We start from the raw sequence: 18,879 nt of genomic DNA on the forward strand, positions 1-18,879 counted from the left end.
GCACTATTTTCATAATACACACCCACCACGGCTGGCGGAGTGATCTTCGGCGGAAGCATGCGACCGAACAGCACCAGAGGTTAAGTTACCAACAGTACTTATGGAAGGTGACTCTCCTTCCATAAGCCATCAACGACCATCAAAAAGGTAAATAAAACTTTATTTTACAGCAAAGTTTATTTCTTTAATTACAGTCCTCGTGTAATGCGCCTCTCTTTCCAAACAGCAATTCCCTTTGACCTTCGACCTTCAACGCCATTCCATCAAGCCATAAATGACCATCACAAGTGTAAATAAAGTGACTTTATGATACAATGCAGTGTATTTCTTTCATTACAATACAATAGAACATTTATTATACATAAAATAAGGTATGTTGTGTGTAGTTTTAAGGCTTATTTAGTTGAAAAGTATATTTTATGGAAACCCGGGAACAGATTATTCCCATTTTAATGGTTTCCTATGGGAAAAATGTTTTTGAGATACACACTTTTCGCCTAACACACTCTGTCTGGGAACCAATTAAGTTCGTAAGTTGAGGTCCCCCTGTATTTTACTTTTTAAAATTCTTGTTTTCGAGTTGATGACGATGCCGGAAGTGACGTCACATTGGGAACTCACCAGACTGAGAAAGTGATACACAGTGCATTTTTGGTCCTTTGTTTTATCTGAAAACACCCTGTTGATTGTGAAATTAGAAGGAAAACTACATAAATAACGCGATGGTGAATCATTGTGTGGCAGCCAATTGCGGTAACACGCATAAAGAAAGTGTGAGTTTACACAAATTCCCAGCGGACAAACGAGCCATTTCCAACGGACCAGAGCGGTAGAGCACCAGCCGGAGGCGAACAGAGGAGCTCACCGGAGTGTGCAAATCCCGCTTGAATAACCGCTGTCATCCTCTCAGTGTGACAATGGGTAGAAAGTTGCTTCCAGTGGTGAAAAAGAGCAATTGCCATATGAGTGGAGCAAACCGATCGGACAAACATCGAGCTGCTGTTCGCTCGTAGCCGTACAGCACCAGCCGAAGGAGCTAACCAGAGTTAGCGATGGATAACCGCTGTCATCCTCTCGTGTCAATTCCTCTCCTCTCGAGGCTGATCAATCAGCTCGTAAATTAGTTTGTTGAACGTATTAAGTAAAATACATCTCTTCCAAGCCAAAGATGATTACATTCTTCAGAACGGGGACAGAGCTCTTTGGTGTAGTCGAAAGGACGCTTCGATGACAGTCAAACCCGGTATGTATCATTCCGATCGTCAGACTTTTCTTTGAATCGAAAACAAATGCTTTTCTTGACCGTGTGATTAAATTCTTGATTTGATGTGAATTGCGATTCACTATGATTTTCTTGTTATGAACTCCATTGTATAGAAGGGCCTTCATACATAAGTTTGTAACTTTTCATCTTGAAAGTTTAAACAACTTTTTGCATGCACAACCATTAAACAATCTGCATCGATGTTGACATCTTGTAACTTATTATTTGTTATTCATATCTTTATATTCACGTAGCTTCATTATGGTTCATATGTTGTGTCCTTCGTCGCTTGCATACACGGCTCGAATTAATACGGAAGGCCTTCTTTAATCGATCGCAAACACTTATACTTTCCTCTTCAGAACTATTTGAATCATATTCAGAACTGGATGAGTAACAAGAAAGGATCTTTTCCGAATCTCAACTCTCTGAAGCCATTGCTTTGATTCTGGAGCAAAGCAGTTTGTGAAGGAGTTTCCTGACGAGACGTCACAAACTGGGGGCGGGACTTTCTGAATCTCTCCAGTTTTGAGCTCATGAGTGGCAGTTTTGGGCAAATTCATTGGTGGGCTGACAAGTTGTGTCCATAATTTGTAAAATTGCTTCAAATGACTTCTACTGAGCGTATTTTACAAAGATTCCACCGCATATAGGTATATTTTATGTTTTAAGACTTGCGCTGAATATTCCGTAAGTCTTGTTTTTGAGTGGGTGACGAGTACTCATCCTACGTCACTGAAGGAACGCCCCTCAACGAGAAAGGACATACCTTGCATCACCTCAATGCATTTTGCGGTACTTTGTTTGGTCTGAAAACTTTGTGTTTGATCTGTGTGGATTGGATTGGATTTGCCTTTATTAGTCTAAAAAAAGCATGGCGAAATTAGAAGGAAAACACATAAATAACAACTCTATCCTGAAAAAGGCCCAACAGAGAATGTACTTCCTGAGGCTGCTAAAGAAGCATGGCCTGCCACAGGAGGTGCTGCAACATTTCTACACGGCTGTCATCGAATCCAGCCTGTGTTCTTCCATCACCGTTTGGTTCGGGGCCGCCACAAAAATGGACAAAATCCGACTTCAACGGACAGTTAGGATGGCGGAAAAAATCATTGGCACCGCCCTACCCACTCTCGAGGACTTGCACACTGCAAGAATCCAAACTAGGGCGCGGAAAATCCTACTGGACCCTCCGCACCCTGCCCACCACCTTTTCCAGCTACTCCCCTCAGGCAGGCGCTACCGATCCATGCGCACCAAATCCAGCAGACATTTAAACAGCTTCTTCCCCCAAGCCATTAACTCTTTGAACTCTTTCAACAGTAGCCAAAATGGAACTGTATAGTGCCACTTAGCAGTTTTTTTTGACGACGATACTAGTGCAGCGTGTTCTACCGGAAACAAATTCCTTGTGTGTTCTACATACTTGGCAATAAAGATGATTCTGATTCTGATGGTGAATCGTTGTGTGTTGCGCCAAGACTTCCACAGTGTATTTGATGTTCGCTTACAAAACGCCCCAGGAGACAATTTCCACAGAGCTTTGTCGCCCTCTTCTGTCTTTTTTTGGGTACTGTGAGTACTAAAGAGTTTGTCACTACATTTCTCTCCAGATGCATCAAAATGACCGGAATAAATTCTTTAATCGCTTGCAAACATGTATGCTTTCCTCTTCAGAACTATTTGAATCATATTCAAAAGCATCTTTTCCGAATCTGAAGCCATTGTTTTGATTCTCGAGCAAGGCAAGACGTATTGGCGTTACACCACGAACAAGGGGGCGGGACCTTTTGAAACTGGCCACTTCCGGGTTCAATTTGAAGTAGTTTTTGGACACTTGAAGTCATTTTTATTGGTGTTTTGCATTTGACTAAAAATATCATACTTTTGGGTATTTTAGATGCTATAAACATTTTTTCTGATGTCAGTTAAGAAACAAAAAAGTAATGTTGATTGTCCTTCAAGTAATTTTTATTGGTGTTTTGCGTTTGACTAAAAATATCACCCTGCGTATTTTGGATGTTATAAAACTTTTTCCTGATATCAGTTAGGAAACAAAAAATGGTGTCAGTTGTCCTTTAATACTAAGAAACCTTAGACTCTCTTATTTCATCATAGAAAGAGTCAATTCCAAAGTTATATGGGTCTGAAGTTATCTGAGCTTGAAATGGGGGTGGCTGTACAATCAGCAAATGCTGCCCCCTTGTGTGAGGGAAAACACATTGCCAGATGTCTTCCGAGCGCTTGATTCGCACCCCCGCAAGAAAAACCAAAACACGAACAAATTCGGGAATGGCGCTCCACATGATATTTTCAATTCCCGAATAAAAATTCGGGAATAGCAGTGAATTTTATTTTTATTCCCAAGATGGCGGCCCGTGCACATGCAGCGGTTCCTCTCTCTCCTGGAAAATTGTTTTTTTTTCGTGTTTATTATGTTTGTCTCACTTGTGTAACTGTTCGTCTCCGTCTGCCTCGCTACACCCGAGGCGTACCTACTCCCGTGAGGTTCTGCTCGACATCGGCAGTACATTCGGCAGAAGTGCTACGCAAGCATGGATTGCTCAGGGAGTCGGCTTGTCCATTGACCCCCACTCCTGCACCCAACCCAGTGTGGAGGCGCCACAAGCGCTGTATGAGGAAACAGAAGAGGGGAAAGCGTGGAGGTATCCGCACTAGGCTCGCGGCTAGCCCCCACCGGCTGACCATTCCTACCATCACGCTGGCTAACGTTCGCTCGCTGGACAATAAAATGGACTACATCAGACTTCTCCGCTCAACTTCCAAGACCGTGGGTGAGTGTTGTGCCCTTGTGTTTGTGGAAACATGGCTGATCGACAGCATACCGGACAGTGCCATCCAGCTAGCCCAGCTAACTAGCTTCCGGGCAGACAGAGCGCTCATTGAGGCGGGGAAGACTCGCGGCGGGTGATGCCTAGTGCCGCAACGCTGTTGTGGTATGCAAACATTGTTCACCACTGATGGAGCTTATGGTCATGAAATGTCGGCCATTCAACCTGCCGAGGGAATTTAGTGCCATACTGCTGGTAGCAGTTTACATCCCCCCGAGCTCAATTAACAACAGGAGGGTGGCATTGAATGAACTTTACCAGCACATCAGCGAGCAACAGACTGCCCACCCAGATGCTTTCCTTATCCTGGCTGGAGATTTCAACCATGTCAACCCGAAAAGCGTGTTTGCACAACTCCATGGACACATTAACTTTCTGATTAGAGGTAACAACATTCTGGACAATGTTTTCACCACACACAAAGGAGCCTACAAAGCCTACCCCCTTGCCCACCTCGGAGCTTCGGACCACTCCACTATCATGTTAATGCCCGCATACAGGCCACTTGTAAAAGTCCTCAAACCAGTCAAGAAGCAGATAAGGGTGTGGCCTGATGGGTCGTCAGAGGCACACAAAGACTGCTTCTCCAACACCGACTGGAACATGTTCAGACAAGCGGCCACCTACAACACCACCACAGACCTCCAAGAGTACACAGACTCTGTTACCTCCTACATGAGGAAGTGGAACCAGAAGCCATGGCTGACGGGTGAAGTCCACAGGCTCCTTAGGGCTCGGAAGACTGCCTACAAAGCTGGCGATGAGTTGGGCCTGAGGACAGCCAGGGCCAACCTGTCACGTGGCATCAGGATGGCCAAGAGACAGCACTCCAGGAGGATTGCCAACCACTTCAGAGACAGCAGAGACACCAGGAACCTGTGGCGTGGGATACAGACCATCACAGACTACAAGCCCTCTCAACAGACCTGCGAGAACTCCACCACTCTGCTGATCCAGCTGAATTACTTCTTCGTCCGTTTCGAGGCAGACAACAGCACTCCAGCACAGAAGACCCCACCACCTCCCGGCGAACAGGTGCTGACACTCTCCCAGGACAGCATGAGGCGATTCCTCAGAGGGACCAACGCACGAAAAGCCCCGGTCCCCGACAGCATTCCTGGACGTGTTCTGAGAGACTGCGCTGAGGAGCTCACAGATGTCTTCACGGACAGCTTCAACACCTCTCTGAGCCAGGCTGTTGTGCCCACGTGCCTCAAAGCCACCACCATTATCCCGGTCCCTAAGAAGTCGTCCCCCACCTGCCACAATGACTACCGCCCGGTCGCGCTCACTCCCATCCTCATGAAGTGCTTCGAGCGGCTAGTTATGAACCACATCAAGGCTGCCCTCCCCCTCAACCATGACCCCTTCCAGGTTGCATATCGGTCCAACCGCTCGACCGATGATGCCATCTCCACTGCTCTCCACACAGCGCTCACCCACCTGCCTGCCATGCATTTTTTTTTTTTTTTTTTTTTTTTTTTTTTGAATGTGGGAGGAAACCGGAGGACCCGGAGAAAACCCACGCGTGAACACACACACACACACGCACGCACGCACGCACGCACGCATATATATATATACACACACACACACACACACACACACACACACACACACACACACACACACACACACACACACACACACACACATACATACATACATACATACATACATACATACATACATACATACATATATATATATATATATATATATATATATATATATATATATATATATATGAATTACTTCCATAAACAGATTAATTGCTTCCATAAATATGAGTGCAGCATCACATTAAATAAGGCAAACTTACCTTTTTGTAGAGGTACATGGACTCTCCAGCTCGAGCATCCATTTGAATGCTTCCCCAAAACCACTATGAAGAAAAATTTGAATATGGTAAATACAAATAAAAGCCAACAATATAATGGTTAGCATAGTGCAGAGGCTCTTAACCTGGGTTTGACTGAACCCTAGGGGTTTGATGAATTAGTCTCAAGGGTTCGATGGGGCCTCTGCCATGAGGTTAAGACATACCGAGTCAACATGTCAATTAGTTATGACACACCTTGAATATCGATATAACAAGACTTTAGTGTATTATTTAAACAGGTAATATCCGAGTTACGACTGGGTTCTGTTCCAACAAAACAAATGCAATCTTGCCTAATTTATGGTAAATATACCTCGCTGAAGATTTTGCTCCAGCTGTCGCTTAGCGTCATGGCGTACACTGCAACGTTTGCGTTGTGTTGTCTGCTTAATGCTACGAAGACTCCACTTTCTCAGCGACTTTCAAAACTCTGAAGTACACTTTTAAGTCAGAATGTAGTCCGAAGCAGGCTTATGATTGGCTGCCGGTGTGCAAATTGCCAAACGAACGTTCAAAGACGCGAAAAATTATGACACGTTTGTTAAATCCTCAGAAGCATGCTTCGGACTACACCCTGACTCAGAAGTGTACTTCCGAGTTTTGAAACCCGCTGAGAAAGTGCAGTCCACGTGGTTTGTAGCGTTTTGTTTGTCACTTTTGAGTGATTGAGTAAAACAAACGTTTGATTTGAAAAAAAAAAAACACTTTTTTTCTTGAAATAGTTGTCGGCCATCCGGGGCGAGACGTTTTGAAAGTTGTCGGCCAGACGTAAAAGTTGTGCACCCCGGGCCACCGGGCAGACGCTATTTCAAACACTGTTAACACTCAAGTAGCATTAATGGCTATAATATAATGCTGCATAAGTAATGGTGGACCAAGACCATAATTCAGTATCACAGGTTCGTATATTTGTTTTAGGGCTGTTCAATATCTTGATACAATATTGATACAATATTGATATTGAACTTGACCGTTCAAATGAAAATGTAATTGTGCATTGTTACAAACAATGCACAATTGTTTGTTACATAATTGTGTGAGACGTTGTTTTAAATTACTTGCAACTTGACTTTAATAAGATACTGCTTTATTAAAAGTGTAAAAACTATCACAACTAAATAGACAAATGAACTCCATCTTGATAAATCATGATGTATACATTGGCCTGCGTATGCTCTGTCTGGATGTAAATGTTTCCCGATGTGAGATGATGTAAATTACTTGCAACTTGTCTTTAAAAAGAAATTGCTTGATTAAAAGGGTTAAAAACTATCACAACTAAATCGACAAATGAACTCTACGTTGATAAATCATGATGTCTACATTGAGGAACTGGAAAAAGAACTCCGTACCTCTGCACTGTAAGGTCAACGTGCTAAACACCTATTGTGTTTTGCAATAATACTTTAAATGTATTATTTTTAGAAATTAATTCCTTTTTAGTAACTGTATGAGTCTGGAGAAAACATTTACATCGAGCTTGAATAATTTATCCGTCAGGCCTTCTGCCACCAGCTCCGAGCTCTCCTTTGTTTTTTTCTACCTCTCCAAATCACCACGATGCTGTTCTCACCATCTGGCATTAAGCAGTACATCGGGTACCTGAACCTGCCACTTTCGAGTCAAGAAGCTACTACCAATGATCCATCTGAGTTTGCATATCGGCCCAACCGCTCGACCGATGATGCCATCTCCACTGCTCTCCACACAGCGCTCACCCACCCTCTTACGTCAGAATGCTGTTCATTGACTTCAGCTCAGCATTCAACACCATCATCCCCCAACAGCTCACTGACAAACTGTGCAAACTGGGGATCAGCACCTCTCTGTGCAACTGGCTGCTGGACTTCCTGACGGGGAGACCACAGGCAGTCAGAGTTGGAAACAACACCTCCAGCACCATCACGCTGAACACAGGGGGCCCCTCAGGGGTGTGTGCGGAGCCCCCTCCTCTTCACTCTGCTCACACATGACTGCTCACCATCATCACCCAGCTCCACCCTCTTCATAAAGTTTGTGGATGCCACAACTGTGTTGGGCCTCATCAACAACGATGAGGAGACAGCCTACAGGGACGAGTTCAGCCGCCTTGCCACGTGGTGCAAGGACAACAATCTCCGTCTGAATGTGGAGAAGACGAAGGAGATTGTTGTGGACTTCAGGAGAGTGCTCCCCCAGCATGCTCCACTAACCATTGACGGTGCTGCTGTGGAGAGAGTGAGCTGCACCAAGTTCCTGGGAGTGCACATATCCGAAGACCTGCCCTGGAGCTACAACACGTCATCACTGGCCAAGAAATCCCACCAGCGCCTGTACTTCCTCCGCAAGCTCAAAAGAGTTGGATCCCCGACCCCCATCACGACCTCCTTCTGCCGCGGTACCATTGTCAAGTTATGTTGGTTTTTTGAGTTCTCCCCCTAACTTGAAAAGGGTTTTGACTGTGTTGACCGGGATTACACCGGGACTTCACTCTTTGACTCCAATGATGAGACAAATTTCTCCTTTCTTTTTCCCCTTTATTTTGGACTGAATCGTCTCTTTTCTCATTGAAAAGACAATTGCAGATTGCAAGCTGATTGCAAGGTGAAAAACCGTCAGCCACCCTGGTCTTTACACAGTTGAACTCCACTGTCTTGGTAAACTCCTAGAGCAGTACTTGAACCGAACCGAACGCTGAGCAGTGTAGCAACTGACTATTTTAAGGAGTGGTTTCTTCTGGCGAGAGCCTTTCTGATTTCTGAATGGCTTTCAGCTGCTGGCACACCTGCCTTCATTCCAGCTCTCTCCTCTGGGGGAAAAATGGTGCCACTCATCTTTGGACTACAGCTTCGGCCATATTTGTAGTTTACCAAGACACTCATCTTTAGACTACAGTTTCGGCCATATTTGTAGTTTGCCAAGACAACCATCGAGAGAATCCCGACCAGCTGTATCACCTTGTGGTACGGGGCCTGCACCGTGTCCTGCCGTACGACTCTGCAGCGCATCGTGAGGACAGCTGAGAAGATCATCTGTGTCTCCCCCCCACCCCCCTTCAGGTCATTTACAACACCCGCCTCACCCGCAGAGCCATCCCACCCACCCCTCCCACAGCCTCTTAAGCCTGCTACCATCGGGTAGGAGACTGCGGAGTCTCCGAGCCAAGACCAGCAGGCTCAAGGACAGTTTCTGCCACCAGGCAGTCCGGAGACTCAACACCCTCCCATCCCTGCCCTCCCTGCCCCTTCCCATTGCCACACTCACCGAACTCTGAGGACACGCTACACGCTGTACTATCATTCTGAACTCTATTTTTTGTTCTTCTCATTTTTTCTGCAAGACCTCACTTCAACCACTCCAACCCTTTCTTGTTTTAGCATTACTAGATTACGTCACTTTATATACGTCACTACCTCACTTTACATACGTCACTACCTCACTTTACATACGACACTACCTCCCTTTACTTTCAGAAATTACATGCATTGTCTGTTGTCAATTGTATATCTTTTTTAGCCACGTTATTAGTGCCTCGCACGCTGGGTCCGAGAGGATATTAATTTCATCTGTGCTATATGTCATGCATATTAGCATATTTGACAATAAAGCTGACTTTGACTTTGATCTGAACCCCCACACTCCTCAATGCGGCTGGAGACCTCTCTTTTCCATGATGAATGGACACCGTGAGCGGTGCGAGCGCTTGTGGAAATTTTTACCCCAGGCTACACATGTGAAATTGTAAATATGGTTATGTATTATTCCATCTATACATCCATCCAATTTCCATACCGCTTTATCCTTATTAGGATGACGGGGGGCGCTGGAGCCTACCCCAGCCGTTTTTGGGCACCAGGCAGTGTACACCCGAATTGGTTGCTAGCCAAGCGCAGGGCACATAGAGACAAACAACTAGTCACTCTCACACTCACACCTATGGACAATTTATAATGTTAAATCAGCCTGCCATACATGTTTTTGGAATGTGGGAGGAAACTGGACGATCTGGAGAAAACCCACGTGGGCCCAGGGAGAATACGCAAACTCCACAGAGTTTGACCCGGACCGGGTCTTGAACTCACGACTTCTGCACTGTGAATCCAGCGTGCCAACCACTCGACTACCGGGCCGCGGTTACATATTATTGCAAAACACAATTATGTGTCCACTATACACTGTATGTTTGCCCTTGAGGTTGCTGGCTAGCTATTTGTGTCTACTTGCCGAAAGCCAGAAACTTTTTTTGACAGTGTGAAACCTTCTGCCCAAGCGAAGTAGGTGTGGTATGATACAGACTGCTCTGGAACACGTAATAGAAAAGCAACATAATTGTAGTAGAGGATTTTATGAGTCTCAATGATCCAAGAAGTTTCCTCGTGCTTTACGTCACTTGGTTCGGTCATCAGGGCTAACAGGTCCTTAGCCAAGGCACCAAACAAAGTGCGGCTCAAATAAACTATGTACTGATTTCTCTCGCCGAGATGGAAATCACTGAGGCCCTTCTCTTGACCCAGGGTTTGAGGTGGGACTTGACTGCTATGAAATGTAAATTTCTCCACTGCGAGACGAATAAAGGTCCATCCAATCCAATCGAACCCAAGGGGCTCAGTCGTGCATAGAACTAAAGAGGCAATGTGGTTTTCCCTTCCCATAGGCACACCACCTGTGGGAGGAGCTCATCGAGCTGACGACCGTGAGCTGATCACCAACGACAAAAGCTGCCTCTTCTGATGTGTGTAATATGTCACCTCTGTGGCATGGAAAAAAAAAATCAGCTGTTGGGTCAGGTGAGTCGCTGAATGGGTGTTAGCGTACTTACACTCCCCTGGAGTAGTGCATAGAAATTGGGATTAAGATCATGAGACGTGGCCTCTCTGTGTTCAGGCCGGCTACTTGTGAGCATTCACCAAGGCGCTGGTCAGAGTAGTCATTCCTTTTGGAGTACTTGTTCCTTTTGGACTCCCTTGTTATGCTGGAGGACCTTTATGCTTAAGTTGTCCGTTGTCAATGACATTTGGTAAAGAATCACCAGGAGGAACGGATGCTTTGACCCGAAACAGAGATCTGTTGTTGGACAATCATGCTCGAAACTTTTTGTCCATGACAAAGACCAAGTTCAGAAAATACGGTGTGCAAATATCCACTGAGCACCAAGGTTCTTTGTGGCTGTGTTAGCAGATATGACACTTCGAATTTCAGTTGACTCAATCAAGCAGTGATCTTCACCTTTCACTGGAGTGGTTTACAGTTGAGTATGATGTTGGTTAACAATCCACACTTCCAAACTTGAGGCCTCAGTCAGAAAAATGTGGAGTGCCTATCTCTGGGACAGGGATGACAACATGCCCCAAGTAAAGGACATCAGGGAGTCTTATCCACAAGTGAGTGAAGAATTGAGCTGGAGATGGACATGCAGATTGGTGCAGCTTCTGCAGTTATGTGCACTCTTAGTATCCGAGGTGGCAGATGGTGGCAGGTAAATGGGAGGTCCATTTACCTGTATTGTGGCTGGCCAAAACATGCCCAGAGAAGTGCTGCCTGATCTGAGTAAAAATACGGGACCACAATCAATAGCTCATTGATTGGTGTGACAAAGACCCGTTATTATCTAAGGATTAGCTTATGTATTTAACCAATATTTTAGTGTGAAGCTAAATCAGCCCCTGCACCAGTCCGAAATAGCCAATATGAGACCTCTTGTACCTCTTGTTTCACCACAAAGACTTTCTTCAAGGAACAATACGGCAGCTCCTTCATTGAATTCTCCTCCACCACCAAGTGTGTGCATTGTTCATTTCCAACATCCAGGTATTTGCCACCTGTATGTAGAAAACAAAACACATTATACCAGAAATACAAAAACAGAATGTAGAAGTCATATAACTTGCATACTGTAATTTACGAAAGCGCATTTAATTGGTTATTTTAAATTACACGGTTGCACTACAGAGATGAGGATTTGTCTCACTGACTTTCAAAGGTAATTATTTATTTCACATTATATTGAGGAACCTCGGCTTACAAATAATGTGATACACAAAAATTTGAAGACTGCCTTGTAATGATGTCAAATGCCCTTATATTTCTGAACGGAGGCTGGCTAAGCAAATGGTGAGCATATCATCCATGCAGACGACTGACCATGTTTCAAAGTCCTCTCTTCCATATTAGTTCTCTCGTCATCTGAAAACCCCCAAAAACTGATAATGCAGTCTTGGAATGGTGGAACTTTGAATTCTGTTCGAAAACCTTCCTCGCTTGCATGGAATGACCTGAAAAGGAGGGGAACAAGGTTAATGTCAAAAATGCAATGTTTCTGAAAGAGCAGATGTTTTTTAAACTTGAAAGTTAAAACATTGTTTTCGCATCTTTACGATAATCTTATATTCCTTTTGGCTTTTCCCTTCAGTGGTCGGCACAAAAAAAATCAGCGTTTCCATCTAACCCTGTTTTGCGCATCCTGTTCTCTCACACCAGATACCTTCATGTCCTCTCTCATAACATCCACAAACCTCCACTTTGGTCTTCCTCTTGGTCTCCTGTCTGGCAGTTCAAAGCTCAGCATGCTTCTACCAATATATTCATATCTTTTCTAGATTCTTTACTTACAAATGGAAAATATGGCAAACTGACATAAGTCTGTGTAAGCTCTCAGTTGTACAGGAGTGGTCCATCAATGAGAAGGTTTCTTCAGCAGTCATCTGTACGTTTTTGAAGGTGTCGGACGTTTCGCTTCTTATCCAAGAGGCTTCGTCAGCGAACTAGTCTTACTAAGTAAGACTTCACGCTAAAGACTTCACTCATCGATAAACTGACATAAGGTACCAAATGATTAATTCTACGGCTGCTACTACTACAGCAGGCAACGCTGTTGAACTCCGCAGCGTGTTTGCGATGCATTTTGTAGAATAAGGACTCAAGATGGTCCTTCTTGTTTAGATCTGTCACGTTCCGAACGAGGCAGAGAGCAGCCGACTCGTCGGAGCGAAATTGAATGTCTGGATCCCCAAGCAAGCGACAGAGACGGAGGTCCGTGCAGGACGATTTATTAAGAGACACACAATACTGCTTACGGGATGGGGGGCTCGGACTGTGCACCGAAGATATAGAAAGTCCAGGGTAATACAGACTACAAGTACAAGTTGACAGCGTCCCGTTTTCGTACCCGCTGTCCTGATCAAGGAGGTGGTGGAAGGGAGGAGGTGTGGCCCCGCCCCCATCTGTCAACGCGAACGTGACAATATTGAACAAGTAGGATGTTTATTTGCTGGAGCAGCATTGCACAAAATGAGGACACAAAATAACTTTCTTAAGAAACGCGTATGACAATTTTCTCCAACATGACAGCATGTCACTCATCACACAGCAATCGGCACCACTGACGCCTCGGCGTCTGTGGTGGTCAGCGCACAAGCCGGTGGAATTACCGCGACGAAAACGCCGCGTCGGGCTCACGGTCTCCGCCGCTTTGACGCAGTTCGTTCTGCTCCGCGGCGAGGTGGCGGGTTGGGCATGTCTGCATTGCAGACGGCCCCTGGGTCAGGCCGCACATTGGCCCGGGGTACGGCCAGGGAGAGGGCAACTTTTTTGCTTCGGCGTCCGCCTGAGTCCGATCGTGTGTGTTGTGTGACTTCTCCGTTAGCAGGGAGAGCAATTTTTGGACAACTCGCATGCGTGGGAAGCCATGCGCATTTGGGTCAGCAGAAAGCATATGCGCCGACAGAGTAATAAAGATCGATAATACGAAATATGAAATGATTAAAATGACACTTAAAGGTATGCGATTTATAAATGAACGGTCAACGTTTTGCGATATAATACTGTAGTATTCAATAGAAAACGTTGCTTAGAAACAACAGATTGACATCCATCCTGTTGTATAAACCTTGCGTCAGCCATTTTGAATCCATTTCGATTTACGACCGTTTGACTTACGACCATTTTGTCGGAACGAAACTCGGCCATAACTCAGGTGTTACCTGTATAAATATACAAATTGGAATCTATCAAATTAGAAACTGTTCCCTCAACAAAAGTGAATCCTTTTTCCTAGTCAGCTTATTCAAAAAGGGGTGTTTACCTGTTTCGACATCACTGGCACCTAAGTCAATATCATCCAATCAAAATGGCGCTTTCCGCCAACCGGCGTCAGTATCATCCAATCAAAATTGCGCTTTCGACCAACACAAGCCAAAACAGGAAAATGAACAGCGAAAAAGCAAAAATACATATTTAGTTTTATCTGGTCATCTTTGTCTGAAAAAGTCGGAAAAGTGCCGATCGGCGGAAAATTCTCATCCCTGAATTATCCTCACAGTCGTTACAGCACGGACACCAGACAATGGTATAATATTTGCAAAAAATGATTCATAAATATTTTAGAACATTTTACATTTGACGAGCTCTCATGGCACACTGGTGTGGCGCGGCACAGTGGTTGAATATCACTGGTCAAATCAACCTACCATAAAGGTTTTTGGAATGAAACCAGAGAACCTGTGGCGTCACCGGTGCGCACCGCAGCTTTAAGCTTTAATGTCTTTCAATTCCTTGATCTCCTTGATGTGCGTCTCACCCTGACGCATATCACAGGCTTGAAAATGGTATAAAAGCAGCTGTCGTGGGAGAGGGAGATTCAGACTCATCTCGGACTCAGACCCAGACAGACGCATCGCACGGAGTTTCACAGCACGACTTGCTCGACTCTACTCCACGATCAAGCTCTGCGCATCATCTGCCTAGAAGATCTGACAACGAACCTACTTACAAATAAAGAGAAACATCAAACTCTTTAAACCAAAGAAAACCCATGCCTGCATAGGAAGAACATGCTAATTTGTAATTTGGAAGGCCCTCTGAATCTCTGCACTAAAATTTGGAAATGCTAACCAGTCGGCAGACGTGCTAACCAGTCATCCATCGTGCTGCTTTGCGAGAGCGATTGTCATATTCGAAAAATCATAACTAAACAGTGCAGCTGGTTTTCACCTATTCTACCCCGATACAATGTCTTCTCCATTGCAATGTAACCCATTGATTTTGCTTCAAACAAATAACACCTGAAGAAGTTCTGAAGAATGAATGACTCTCTGTGTCTTTGTTTTGTCATCTTGTCTTTGTGCTGTCATATTGTTATTCAGTTGTTTTTTTTTTTTTGTTCTTTTGTTCCTTTGACTTTTGCGCCGCGAGAGTGGCTGCCTTTCCAGCAGCTCATGTATTTTGTTTTTCTACTTTCATTCCTTTCATCACTTTGCTGCTGTGAAATGTAAATTTCTCCACTGTGAGACTAATAAAGGCCAATCCAATCCAATCCTGCCTTTTTTACAACTGAATGGAATATTAACGGAGGAGTTGCTACAGTCTGAAGCCGCACTGGAACTAACAGTCGCCTTAAAATCTCCTGTTCTGCAGTCCAAAAGAATGTCAACATTCTTGGTTGTACTACTCTATAAAGTGGGACTGTAAATAGTTGAGCTTTCACCACCAACCCATGCTAGTGAGTACTATCTAAGCATTGATGCATGAACCCAAGCCTGCTTCAATGAAGGGCAAACGGTCTAAAACTACCAGGCCAGTCCATGTGTGATCAATTCATTATTTTGCGAATTAAATGATCTGGATGAATGAGAATATTAACAGGTATGTTCCAATAAAATGTTTGCTTAATAATTATATACAGTAAAGTCTCGTTATATCGATATTCAAGGGAGTCCGAAAAAATATCGATATAACCGGGACTATCGATATATCCGACCCTGTTTGCATGTAATTTTCTCCGTGCGTGCATAGAAATAGTATCGATATAACCGGGACTATCGATATATCCGATATCGATATAACGAGACTTTACTGTATATCATAACACCGTGTGTTTATTATGAAAAAAGTGACCATAGCAGACTTCAGAATCAGAATCAGAATCAGAATACCTTTATTCGTCCCGCAATGGGGAAATTTGCAGTCCACAGCAGCAATTGAAGAGGGATGGGGTTGGGTGGGAGTGAAAGGATAGAAAACAAGATATTCTAAGAATTACTCAATAATTACTTACTCATCATTTCTTCTTTCCCAAGCTTTGTGTATCCATGATGGGGTGAGGATGGGTGTCCCCATACACACAGCAAGCTAAAAAAGAAATCAAAATATGAATAAATGGTTGTGTCTATTTATTTCACCACTTGATTTTAAGTGACCGCTTGGTGAATGGTGGTTGTCATTGGTGGGGGAGCGTTTCTATTGGGCTGTGGTGCTGAGAGCGGTGAGGTTGAATGGGTGGGTAAAAATAAGCAGTTAAAGATTTAATTCAATCATAGATCCAAAATTGGACATACATTTATCAGGTTAAATACAACAACATGCGATAAGTTCAAAAGAGACCATTGTAGCTCCGGCCAAGAATCTTCCAGTTTCATTCTTGTCATCCTAAGATCACTTGGAGCATGTGCAATTTTGAGTGTACACTATTGCCATAATCCACCACCAAAAGTTCTTGTAGCATTTTCCTGCAGTTATCGCGTACATAGACAATAAAGCTAGCTATATTCCAGTTATTGCGACGATTGAATTAACATCACTCGTGGTCATGTGTTGGTAAAATGTCAAATCATTGATTATGTCAATGATTAAACATGGCAGCCTCTCCTGTAATATAGCATTTTAATTACCAGTAAATATTCTTGGATATGATGATGATCTACTGTACGCTCAGAAATGTTGTCAGTCTGCTTAAAATGGACTATTAAAATTACTGGCAGGCGGCATTAATAATAATAATAATAATCATCATAATAATAATAATCTCTCTTCTTTTCCTTTCGGCTTTTCCCTTCAAGGGGTCACCACAGCAAATCAGTGTCCTCCATCTTTAGAAGTTTGATCCGCATATTTGTTTTGGCCAAGCTTTTACGTCGGATGCCCTTCCTGACACAACCCTCTGTATTTATCTGGGCTTGGGCTCGGCACAAGAGGACTTATGTCTCTATGTGGCTACAGAACAAGCAACTTGCTCAGTAAAAGGCTCCTGAACACAAAATGGTCTTCGGCACAGCAACATTCAAAAAAGCAAAAACTATACTCACCATTTGAATAATAATAATAATAATAATAATAATAATAATAATAATAATAATACATTTTATTTATAAGTGCATTTGACTATGTAGACACCTGTGGTGAGGAAATTCAGACTACTGAATTTTAATGATACAGGTTACAGCAACAGACTCCAAAAGAATCTGAACAGCTGAAAAAAGTACAACAGAGTAGGAGGTTAGCACTAATAGAGGTTTCGAGTGTCGGTCCCATGCCGAAATCCTGGACACAAATGTTTGAAAGTGCTTTTGGATTCCCTGATGGGTAATTAACATTTTTGATGTGGTCTGGCAGCTCAAAACATCTGGTCATGTTTGGGAGCGGCATTCAAAGGTCAAATTGTGGTATTTTTGAAAAGCTGCCCCAACTGTGTCACATACATCTGGGTGGTTCTCGGGAAGTATGCACTAGCCCAGGAATGGGCAAACTACGGCCCGCGGGCCGCATACGGCCCGTTAGGCTTTTTAATCCGGCCCGCCGAATTTGCCCAAATTATAGTACAAACAGTGTCTAAAACTCATGACAAAAAGTTAGCGAACAACTGATAACTGAAAAGTTGCCTGCCCCATTTTTAACAACTTGAAGCACAATGAGACAACTAATCACATTAAAAAACATTGTAACAAAGTATAATGTTTTTTTAAAATCAAGAATAGACCTACTACAAATGCTACCTAGCTTAATTTACGGTAAATGTGCATGGCTGTAGATTTTGCTGCAGTAGTCGATTGTCATTGTGGTGCACAATGCAACGTTTGCATTGCTTCCTACGAGCCACGAAGCCCCTTTCATAAGTCTCACGTACACTTTACAGTCACGGTTTAATGTAAATTTACGTTTTTAGTGTCACATATGTTGTTAGCTTCTTTTGAATCTTTCTTCTGGTCTGAGGTTCTGTGCATCTATTTTGGAAAATGACATGCAATTGCACGACTTTATAACGCTTGCGAAAGTCCGGAAGAAAGAAGCAGGCTTCTGATTGGCTGCCGTGAGGAGTATGCAAATTTCAACTGCAGGTAGTCTATGTTTGTGTGCTCGGCGATGGTACACGTGTATTGTTTGCGCGTGAAGGCGAGGGTGTCAGTGAGGAGTTTGTTGAGCGCGCGTTCAGGACAAACCATTTATGATTTGGCGGAATTTAACACAAGTAGGTATTATTGAGCTTGAATATTTCGTTGTGTAATAATATGTTTTGAATTTTGAAAGTGATTCCATTTTTCAATGAATGTTGATTTCTTTAACTTTGCCCCTTCGATGGAAACTTATTAAAAACACGCAATCTTGATAAATCACAGTGCATGTTATTTTAATCTATTTCCATTTCCTCCTCCAAGTATCTGCGAAATAGTATGTAAACGCCATATTCCTTGAGACAAATTTATTAACTGATCAGGGATATTTTTCACATTTGAAAGACAGTTAATAAATTGGGTCGTAGTGTTCTTACTGTGCTATGAGGTTTGTACATACTACATTTAAAGGACAACCGGCACCATTTTTTGTTTTTGTTTCCCACTGACATCAGAAAAACGTTTTATAGCATCTAAAATACCCAAATCAGGCAGGCTGATATTTTTAGTTAAATGAAAAACACCAATAAAAATGACTTCAAATGAATCCGGAAATGGTCAGTTTCAGAAGGTCCCACCCCCCTGTTCGTGACGTCACGCCAAGACGTCTTGCCTTTGATCGAGAATCAAAACAATGGCTTCAGATTCGGAGAAGATGTTTTCTTGTTATTCATCCAGTTATGAATATGATTCAAATAGTTCTAAAGAGAAAAGCATAAATGTTTGCAATTGATTCAAGGA

At 43.5% G+C, this 18,879-nt stretch overlaps 1 protein-coding gene across 3 annotated transcripts in view; it reads right to left on the reverse strand.

The window, feature by feature from the left end:
* ect2 (epithelial cell transforming 2) overlaps nucleotides 1–18,879 on the reverse strand; it is a 97,837-nt gene that overhangs the window by 44,924 nt on the left and 34,034 nt on the right. For all 3 annotated transcript variants that reach the window (XM_089000095.1, XM_089000093.1, XM_089000094.1), the window contains exons 8-11: nucleotides 16,029–16,102; nucleotides 12,119–12,249; nucleotides 11,681–11,796; nucleotides 5,939–6,001 (exon numbers count right to left, since the gene is read on the reverse strand). In XM_089000095.1, coding sequence (XP_088856221.1) covers nucleotides 5,939–6,001; nucleotides 11,681–11,796; nucleotides 12,119–12,249; nucleotides 16,029–16,102 — 384 coding nt within the window. The remainder of the gene's footprint in view (nucleotides 1–5,938; nucleotides 6,002–11,680; nucleotides 11,797–12,118; nucleotides 12,250–16,028; nucleotides 16,103–18,879) is intronic.

This window comes from Hippocampus bargibanti, linkage group LG07, assembly GCF_051943395.1.
Source record: "Hippocampus bargibanti isolate YZ-2025 linkage group LG07, ASM5194339v1, whole genome shotgun sequence".
Lineage (NCBI taxonomy): Eukaryota > Metazoa > Chordata > Actinopteri > Syngnathiformes > Syngnathidae > Hippocampus > Hippocampus bargibanti.